Raw genomic sequence first — 10,354 nt, forward strand, 5'->3', positions numbered from 1 at the left:
TACATAGTACTATTGAAAAGAATGCAGTTAATAAATTATTAATATGCAAAATTCTATACTTTAGGAAATTTTGTTTCTGGCACATTTTTTTTTCCACAAAAGTCTTCACCACAAAAGTGGCAGAAACAATCGCCCATAGAGCTGCACATTTGTAGATTTTGGGGGGGATGTTATGGGTGATATGGGATAGTAGTTTGGTAAAGTGTGAAATAAGTCTTCAGTATAAGTATACTAAAAAGAAAATGATCAAAAAAACATGAGTGACAGATATTTTGGTGAAGTCACGATTACAAACAAAGTTTTCAATCAAACAAAACAGAAGTGCTGAGCTCGGTGTGACTGCAAAGGTGACACGAAGTTGAAATACAAATAGATGTTGACGGTTTCCTGAAGCTCTTATTTTGAAGACGCCACCTTCTTTTCCGCTTTATTTCGCGGTGGCTTGACTAAGGAGGGAAGAGACGTCCATGATGACAACTTTAAAATACCGATGGTAGCAGCAGGTCGGGGTTTACCTGGTGGATTTCACCTCCGCGGAAATGTTCACGGGTCATCGTCGCGTCAAGTATCGGCTGCGTTTTGGAGCAGCGTAGCGGGCCGACGTCGGCTTGCTGTCCGGCTAGCATGAGCTGGGGCTGGCGTCGCTGCTGTTTACATCCAGTCCGGGCCATGGGCCTGGAGAGCTGCGTTAGCTAACCGCGCTACTCGCGCTGCTCCGGGGAAGGTGTCACCCTAAAGTCCGCAGTGTCAGGATCGGGGAGGTCCGCCCCAACCGCCCACACCTCAGGGGTAAGATCCCCAGCTGTTTGACAACAGCAAAACATCTGTAACAGGCAGGTTTTAGGAGGCATCTGAGTGAACGGGCCTACCTGTTAGAGGAAAAGCTGACATAACTTATCGATTAATTAGTTGGGTTTTTTTCTCATCCATCAGTCACTACAGCCATATCCTTAGTCATCAGATATAAATTATTGTGATATTTACATTTATTTCCTGTGTATTATTTAAAAGTAGCTTATATTTTACTGCTTGTCCGGCTAAATAAATAAAATAATAGTAAGCTACATCTACATCGAAATTTGATTAGAAAGGACGATACTGTGAAACTAAATCCTTTATCGTCTTATATTTCTTGGATAGGAGCTGGCTTTCATGTCACGATTATCACGGATAAAAAAAAGAAAAAGAACAAAATGCAAATTTAAAAAAAGGAATGATACTTCGTGTCTAACTTTATTGATTGCGTGGCTTTTGGGGGGAAATGATTCAAAAATACAAAACAGAAATGCATCATGGTCAGTCTGTAATCAGTCATAGCTGTACAAAGGCAAAAAGAAGGATAGTGTAATTGAATGATGGATTACAGTGTCACTGTGGGCCAATCACTGTTACTGATAATCCTGGAGACTGACAGCAGAAATTTAAAAAAATAAAATAAATTTTCATTGATTTATCGTAATGTGTTCATGCTATAAAGGTCTATGCAGATCTGCGTTTGTATGCTTATTTTCTAATACATTTTTTTTTATTATTATACCATTTACCTGTAAACTCATATTAATAACAAACAGGTCATATGACCATCCATTGTTTACCAACACTGAACTGATTGTTTTTGTCTGTTCCATAAATATTCTTTAAGTTGCACACGTGGCTTTAAATGTTAACTTATTTGTTACCCACTAACAAAACAGCTCTTAAAGTTTCAGTTGCTCTGGTTTGACTGTTTTCAGTTTTCAATCTGTGTGTTTTTGGGGTGTTTTTCTTTAATCACTGGGAAGCTGTGCTAACTGGATCACAGGGTTTTGCTCGTCTGTGTGTTGCAGTGATGGATGTGTCCTCCCAGGATCCTCCTCTCATGGCGATGGACCTGTCAAAGAGCTACAACCCACTGACCCGCAGCCACGCTGAAGCCATGGACCTGGCCAAGAAGCCCGAGTGGTACCACAGACGCCCAGTGAGCACAGATCTCGCCTCCTCGTACAGATCCAGAGCCTCCTCCTCCTCCTACGGCTCGCTCTCCACGCAGCCAGGAGCGCCCGTGCGCTGCAGGGACATGGAGGACGGCCCAGAGTCTTTGGGGGGCTACATGAACTCGACGCTAGGTCCAGGGCTGGATCTGTACCACGACGGAGTCCATGGAAGCCTGTGGCATCGGGGTTTCTGTGGGCCCGAGCAGAGCGGTGGCCCCGTTCCTGAAAGCAGCGGCGGAGAGGAGAGCGACAGCGGCTCTGATGTCATCTTCCTCGTGTCCGCTGCGAAGGAGCCGCTCCTGTGCGGCTCTTTCATGCAGGACGGCGTGGCACACATGGTGGAGCCCCTGTCCCCCGCCGCGTCCTCACTCGACGAAGAGCGAGCGTGCTACCACCTACCTCAGCCTCTGAGCTCGCCCAGCCCTGACAGCTCGTACTCGGAAGATTCCTCGGACAGCTCGGTGGACATTCCTGTACATCACACCCGGCCCGTCGTCCTCCTATCCGACCTCGGTGCCGTTTACGCCAACACAGCTGAATCTGCGGTCGACATCTCCAGCGATGACAGCGACATCATCGAAGTTTCTGTCACTGATCAGAAGAAGAAAAACAAATGCTACCAGAAGACTCCTCCTCCTCAGAGTGAGAGCGAAAAAGCGCCGCAAAGCGAAGTCCGCCGCAGCGCTAGGATACGAAGGCCGGCCTCAGAAATCCCGCCGCTCACCTGTAACGTATCTCGTCATAGCTTGAGCAGGCGAGTCAAACACGACGCTGTGGGTATATACAACGAGAGCTGCGACTCCGATGAAGTGATGGACTACGTCTTGAGGGTGTCTAGCTCAGACGAGTTGCTGGTGAAGTCGCCACAAAGAGCAAGAAGCCATTCAGAGGAGTCTGACGCAGATGTTGGGACGGACAGGAAGTCCCCGCAGATTGAGACGCAGCATCAGCGCGAAGCTTCAAATGCAAAAACCGTTAATCACAAACGAAAGAAGCCGCTTGCAGTTCCTAAAACAAAAGAGTTAAGAAGAACAAAACAGAAGCGTAGGATCCCGCCACCATCGCCGCCACCGCACCAGAATGCTTCAGCCTGTAGGAGTGCGGTGGCGAGCAAAAAAACTGTCGCAAGGTGGCGGAGGAAACGCCGCCGTCAGACTGGGCCTTCGTCTCTGTTTTCTCCGACAGAGACTGAGATCAAGCTCAAATATGTGAAAACTAAAGAGGACAAAAAGGAGAAGAAATCGGGCGGTTTCTGCCCGTTTGTTCACCTGGAGCGGCGAGCGTGCACTGTGGTCAACTACCGGGAGGAGGAGGCAACTGTTCGGAGCAGCGAAGGAGGGAGGCGGGCTGCTTGCAAGTCTCTGTCCGGGTTTGTTCCCAACACTTCCTGTTTTCAGCCGGGTCGGCTCAGCTCAGACAGCCGGTGCGAGTCATCGCTGTTCTGCTGTCTGTGCGGCCACACCGCCAACGTCATGGGCCTTGGGGACCTTCACGGCCCCTACTATCCCAGCGTGGACGCCCAGAAGGAGGAGCTAAACGGACTCTCTAAAAGCCGAGGGGTAAATCCCTCAGACGACAGCAGAGCTGCTGATGGCAACGCCTCCCCAAAGGTGCCTCTTCACCTGGATGAGTGCTGGATCCACGAGGACTGCGGCATCTGGTCTGCCGGCGTCTTCCTTATCCGAGGAAAGCTGTACGGGTTGGAGGAGGGAGCGCGGCTCGCGCAGGAAACGGTGAGTTCTGAGAACATATGATCCTTATCACACGATTTTCTTTTTTTAATCTATTGAAAGTCCCAAAGATGGTCGTGTTTCTTATGAACATTCACAGTTTCACATTATGAGGTCAGTGTATGAGCAAGTAGCTCCTCAAAGCCCAAACACTGAGGTACAGACTTTTTTTTTCTTTTCTTCTCATGGCTCTGTGTGATGTCATAAACAGTGGATATCCCTCATGGGGTCATCTCCGACACACAGCCAATCAGAAGAAAGCTGGCTTAAAGTGAGGAGGAGATGTCTGTTCTGAGAGCCAGCCATAAATATGGATTATTCTGAACTGTTTAATCATGCAGAGCTACTCTATCAGAGAGCCAGAATAAATATATGAATATTTTTATAAATATTTTTTTTCTTTTTTCTTTTTTTAGATTTGTTCCACCTGCCAGCAAACAGGCGCAATAATGGGCTGTTTCCAGAAGGGCTGCCCCAGGAATTATCACTACAGATGTGCCATCCAGTCGGGTACGAGTTCAGCACTTCGGTGATGCTCAGTACTGACTTTCCTTTGGTTATTTCATGTCCTGCTTTTGTTTTTCCAGGCTGTGTCCTCAATGAGGATAACTTCTCAATGAGATGTCCAGAGCACAAGGTAAAAACATAGCAATGAGGTGGAGTGTGAGGAGCTGCTTGGCCTGCAGGGGTCACTGTTGCTGCTTTTTGCAGATGTTTAAAGGCGTGTGTGAAAGTAGAGGGACGTTTCCACATGCTACACACAGCGAGGCCAAAGAAGCAGTTTGAAATTTAACTGGATATTAAAACATTTTAGTCTGTTTTTTTTTTTGTTTTTTTTAAATTATTTAACAGAAGAGTTAAAATCAAAAGTGCATGTCCAGTGTCTTTTCCTTAAATGCCTTATTAAATGGTTATAAGGAGGTCGTACTTTGATTCATTTAAACGGCTGTCTCTCCAGTGGATTTCTTCCCAAACTCCATCGTCTTGTAACTGCAGCTGGCGGCAGTAGTCTTTGTTCTGCTCCACCTGCTTCACGAGGCCCTCAAGCCTGCAGAAGATCTACAGAGCAGAACAAGCGCTGCCGATGCCAGCTGCAGTCCGAGGCGCTGGAGTTTGAGTAAGTGTGTCAGTCGCAGCAGCCGCATCTGGAATTTAAGCCTCAGCTGACTTAGAAAGCAGTCCACCTGCTGTAGGATGAAACCAGAGGTCAAAACTGGACCCTGTAGCAGGCTGAACGTTTATTTCTGCTGTAAAGTTGCACGTTGGGGACTGGCTCGCTGTTGAAGCCTCAAGTGGACGTTAGAGGAACTGCAGCATTTGACCCCATTAGCATTAGCCTCGTAGCTGATGCTGTCTAAAAGCTCAGCACGAGTTAAACGTTTGCTCTTCTTTTTGTTTTTCTGAGCTGTTTTTGTGAACGTCCTGATTTTGGCATTTTATTTGCGGCTGATGTTCGTTTGTCTCCAACAGAACAAACTGTTCATAAGTGCGACCAGACAGCAGAAGAGGTGACACAGAGGACACATGAGGGCACTGGAGGTTTGTACTGTCGACCTTTACTTTTATTTTATTTTATTTTATTTTATTTTTTTAAATGACATCAGAAACAGCAGTATGCGACATTACGTGATGGCAGAGCTTCAGTTCATCCTTTGTCATTTTTTTTTTTTTTTTTTTTTTAATAAATAGGACAGGGGGAATGAATGAGAGAAAGAGGGGGAGAGAAAGAAAGAAAACCAAAGGGGAGAAGAGACGGTGAGAAGGGGGGGGAAGAGAGAGAAAAAAAAAAAAAGAACTCCTGGGTCACCTGTATGGAGAAAAAAAAAAAAAACAAACAAAAAAAACAAACAGAGGAGACAGCAAACAACAAAGAGTAACATAATAATAGAGAAAACAAAGCACCATCACAATAAACTAGCTAGTCATAGATATCAATATTTACTAAATAATAAACGATATTGTGCAGCACGCAAGATAGACAGCGCACAGTGTGCTTTGAGGCAGCAGCCAAGAAAGCTTTAGTCCGCGTCTGTGAATACCCATGTGTGCATACCTGTGTGGATTAGCATGCTTGCATTCCAAAGGTTTCTCCATGTAATGATCTGCTAGGGAGTGTGGGGGGGCCACAGCCCCGTCCTCCAGGGTGTGAAGCGGGTATGGAGGAGATCAAAACTCCAGACATCCAGAGGCCCCCAGAACACAAGAGACCATGGAAGACCAACAGAGGGGCAGCCGCGCCACTGTTCCAGTAAGAGCCGAGGAGAGTCCCAGATGAGGGCTCGCCCAGCAGCCGCGGAGCAGAAGTCAGGGGGAGTTGCAGTGACGCGCCCGTGAGCTCCGCCGGCCCCCAGCTGCGCCTGAGTGACCGAGCCCCAGGCCGAGAGGCCGGGGGCACCCCACCTCCAAAGGGGGCCCGAGCGAGCCCCAGGCCCCAGGCCCCGACAAGCGGCCGCCAAGGAGTGAGCCGGTGTGTACCCGGACGCCCACCCCCAGACACAAAGAACCACCAACACACCGACACCTGAGGGAGTCCGCCACCGGCAGGGGAAGTGGTGGTGGGTGGAGATAGGCCTCCAAACCTTGGAGGGCCTGAGGTGTCCCCAGAGAGGTGGCGTCTGATACCCAACCTGACATATAGACACAGACATACAGGCACACACAGACACAAACATCCATTCCCACCCTCATGCTCTCATATGCACTCACTCCACACTCAACCAACGTGGAGACAGACATAAAGAGACGCTGTACACACAATCACACTCCCCAAGCGTACTCTACAAACCGGGTCTAGGTACCCTTGCCCCTGGAGGGGGGAATTGCACCCAGACCCAGGTGGTGTTACCCTTTTCCCTGCGGTGGGGAGAGGCAGACCACCCCGACTCCGCAGCAGCAGGGAGGCCCCACACCCCAGACCGCAGTCGGACGGCCAACTCCTCCTACTAGCCCTCCCGCTCCAGCAGGCCGCAGAGAATGGGGGTGGGAGAAGACTCCAAACCTCCCTCCACCCGCTCATTGTAGTGTTGATGCATATGTGTTCTAAGGTGCAATTAAAACCCAGGAGGGCATGGAGCTACCTGCCAAGGAGCAGCAGGTAAGCACATAGTCCCTCCTGCTAGCCCTCAATGACTAAGTGTATTTAAAATTGAGAGGTGGGCAACGACATCAGGGGTGAGGTGTACACCCTGATGGTAAATTGGACTCCGTGATTGTGCCCACCCCCAAGATCCTATATGTATGTGTAATGAGAGTGTGAATAATGTGAATGTCTAAGTTGTGGGATAAAATTGAGGCAGAGGCAGCCAGAAGGGGACGGGGGGGTAGCCTCCTCTGCACCCTGGTGACATACCCCCACTCCAAGGCCCTGCATGTGTGGGTGGTTGTGGAGGAGCGGGAAGAGGGAGGCAGCTGGAGATGGGGAGGGAAGGAAGGGAGGGGCAGGTAACCCCTCCCTGGGGCCAGCTCCCCCGCTGACCCCAGTAGGCACTCCCACCCTCCGCGACCCGCCAGGGAAGGGGGGCCCAGGCCCATCAGACCGGGGCCCAGTGCAGTAGCGCCCTCCGGCTCCACAGAGCCCGGGACAGTCCACCCAACCCCACCACAGAGAAAACTGCACCCACCCCACCATCCACACATCTTCCAGACTACATAAGACGGTAAACGCCCAGGCTGAGATCTTCCTCCACCTCTCCTGTATCTCCCCCTCCCGCAGAGAGTTCCTGAAGAGAAGAAAGCTCCTGCAAGATGTGACCATCCCCCCCACCAGATGAAGAGCCCCCCAGGCGGCTCGACGCACCGGCGGCACCCTGCTCCAGGGCCGGGCCCCCATGCACCCACCCGCCCACAACCCCGGCAACACACCAACCAGGACCCAAGCCCCCGAGGCCCGGGGGCTTGGTATTTTAAACCAGGACATGAAACTTGGGTTTAAGAGTCCTTTTTTTTGTGGGTGTGTGGGCTGGATGTGCAGCAGTGCTAACACTGTTTATTAATGCATTTTAAATTGATAAATGGAATCTGGGGACTTTGAAGAGCTTATTTAGGACCAAAAGTTGTGTCACGTATCCAAATAAGGTGAATTCAAAGCGTTAAAAAGAAAAAAATCGTGTCCTTGCCTGACGTCGTCCTCCTGTGTTTGTGTCCTCAGATCTCCTCAGGGTGCGACGGGAGCTGCCTGACTTCACCTCAGCTGTTAATCTTTCTTTTTCCCCTTGTTTTGCAAACACTAATTAAAGTACGTGTGTGCTCGAGCAGAAGAACAAACCTTCTGGTAAGGTTTCACCCATTACGGCAGACAGATGGAAGCAGGCGGCCACTTTGGGTTTATTTTCAGTAAGAAGTGTCTTTGGTTCTGTTTCTGTAGGTCTTTAACAGGCACTTACCCCAACTGGACTGAGCTGAGATGGTTTGTGTTTATTTATTCCTCCTCTTGGAGATCCACACTTGGACTAGCCACAAAGATAGTTTATAATTTGAACATTACGTTAGAGTTTAAATAAGCTTTATTGATGTACGGTATAGAGTATAATATCTTTATATGAGGCCACTTTTTTCTACTGTTTTTGTACTACTTTTCTATTCCTGTTCAGTCATAACATAATTTATTTTCCTCCAGTTGCATGCACGGCTGTTTGCTATGATGCACTTTATAGTCTAATTTTACTAGTTATTACTCAGCTGTTATTTATGTCCGTCTGTTCTTCCCTTTTCTACTTAAATTATTTAAATTTAAATAAAGCTGCACTAAGCTAAGATTCACAGTTAGAAACGAGGGCGTCCTGTCCTCGCTGATGGAGATAACAAGCTGCACATTCACCAGAGTCAAGCACATTTCATTCAGCGGTGTCAGGAGTTTGTTTTTCTCCAAATAGAGGAAAAGATTCAACCCATTAAAAAGATGTTTATCAGTGTTTATCTCACATAGAAGGATTTTTTTAAATAATAAAAATAAAGGAAAGTTAAAGGGTCTGTTCAGTCAAATCACACGTTTATTTAGAGGTTTGAAATTTGGGTGATGGGAAAATGCTGAACTAAGATATAAATGTAAAGCTTCTGGGATACATGATAGGATATTATTACCACTGAAGGGGGTGGATTAAATGCATAGCTGAGGTGGGTGATTTTACTTTTAATGCTAGGAGTTTTACAAAAGGCAAAAAACCCTTGCAATTGAGAAAACACCCAATTAATAAATGTATTTTAAAAATCTACAATATTTATGGTAGTAAAGTAAATAAAGTAAATTTACACCCCAAAAATTAGTTTAATCAGAAATGCAGATGGAAGATTTATGATTTATGTGAATTTTACAAGGCAGAAACTTGCAATTCCCTGTAATCTAAGAATGACATCATATCTCATTTTATTGTATATTTGGGAAGAAATTTACACTTAAATTCCTAAAGTTTGTATTTTTTTTCTGACTTAAGCGTGAACATTGCTTTCTTGCCAGCCCCTTAATTATCATCGACTTTCAATAGTCTTTTTTTAAGGTCTATTTTTTTTCAACTGTCAATTCATTAGCGCCACCTGCTGGCAAAAGTCAGTCGGGCTCTGTAGCCCAGTAAACAGCAGTTAGTCAGTGCTGACTTCTATCAATTTCCTGTTATTTAAGGCTAGGTGATAAACAAAAGTGTTTTGTGTCTTAAGTGTGAGAAACTTCACCTTTAAAAATTGGTTTGAATAGTTTTGTCAGTCCTGATAATTTTAATTTTGGCCAAAACGTCTCTGGTGAGCACAAGAATTTTTTTAATTCCAGGAAAAATATTTGGAAATGTTTGTATTACTAGTAACTAACTCTATACCACCGATGCTGAGCCCAGACAAAAACCAGTTCAGTTGTTTGTATAATGATGAATTTGGAAAGCTAAAGGGCCATTACAGTTTATTTCAGCTGTTGTATTCAGCCTTTGCAATACAATGGAAGCTATGTTAAGCAGCTATGAAAATAAACAGTTTTAAAATATAAAACAAATTTTTAAAATCTAAGAGAAAACGTCAGAATTTCCAAAACAGGCAGCCTGAGGAGGTTTTGGTGATTAAAAAGTTCAGCGAATGGGTAAAAAAAAAATCTAAAATGTGATTTAACTTTTGCCAGGGTCTATGCATTGTCCTCAATAATGATAATAATATCATTATCAATAATATTAAAATTAATAATAATAATGATCAGTTGTGATTTGGGTGAATTGACCCTTTAGCAGTGCTGGAGTGGCCTAGTGCAGCTTTGACTGTCCGTCTGTGTTTGTCGTTACTGGACTGAAATGTTTAAAAAGCTTTTAAGGAAACGGTCCGTTTGGTTTCATGCCTGCACTTCCTCTTAATTAATTACTAAATCGTTAAAGTTATATAATAAAAGTCTGTTAAACTGAAGCCTCGTCTGTGTTTTGAACTGGAAATGCACGAATGATTTTGAGCTTCGCCAAGTTTATTAATGTTGTTCATGCCGAAATTTCATTCCTGCTCCCACACAGGAGCAAAATGGTTGATGCTGCAGGGCAGGTAGTGAGTTCGGCAAAAAAACATCTGAAGAGTTTTATTCTCAGACTTTAAGTCTTTCTGCTGATAAACAACTGAAAACATCCTGCTGCTGGTATCTGAAGTTTAACGATCAGAAACAAACTCTCTTTAATAGAAGACGATCGTAGGAGA

At 46.0% G+C, this 10,354-nt stretch overlaps 1 protein-coding gene across 3 annotated transcripts; it reads left to right on the forward strand.

Moving 5' to 3' along the window:
- The first annotated feature begins 110 nt into the window (after positions 1-110).
- On the forward strand, positions 111-10,075 carry LOC308412095 (uncharacterized protein). 3 transcript variants are annotated; one of them, XR_013974527.1, is made up of 7 exons: positions 111-789; positions 1,827-3,706; positions 4,120-4,213; positions 4,291-4,340; positions 5,174-5,242; positions 5,813-6,797; positions 7,851-10,075. XR_013974527.1 is itself a non-coding variant. In XM_080906188.1 (6 exons), the coding sequence occupies exons 2-5, from the start codon at positions 1,829-1,831 to the stop codon at positions 5,213-5,215; spliced, it is 2,064 nt and encodes a 687-aa protein (XP_080762314.1). In that variant the 5' UTR covers positions 112-789; positions 1,827-1,828; the 3' UTR covers positions 5,216-5,242; positions 7,851-10,075. The 3 variants fall into 3 exon arrangements, 1 of the variants encoding a protein (XP_080762314.1); XR_013974528.1 differs by lacking the exon at positions 5,813-6,797 and having other exon boundaries at positions 112-789; positions 7,851-7,973; positions 8,067-10,075; XM_080906188.1 differs by lacking the exon at positions 5,813-6,797 and having other exon boundaries at positions 112-789.
- The last annotated feature ends 279 nt before the right edge of the window (positions 10,076-10,354 follow it).

This window comes from Rhamphochromis sp. 'chilingali' (assembly GCF_963969265.1).
Source record: "Rhamphochromis sp. 'chilingali' genome assembly, chromosome: 15".
Taxonomy (NCBI): domain Eukaryota; kingdom Metazoa; phylum Chordata; class Actinopteri; order Cichliformes; family Cichlidae; genus Rhamphochromis; species Rhamphochromis sp. 'chilingali'.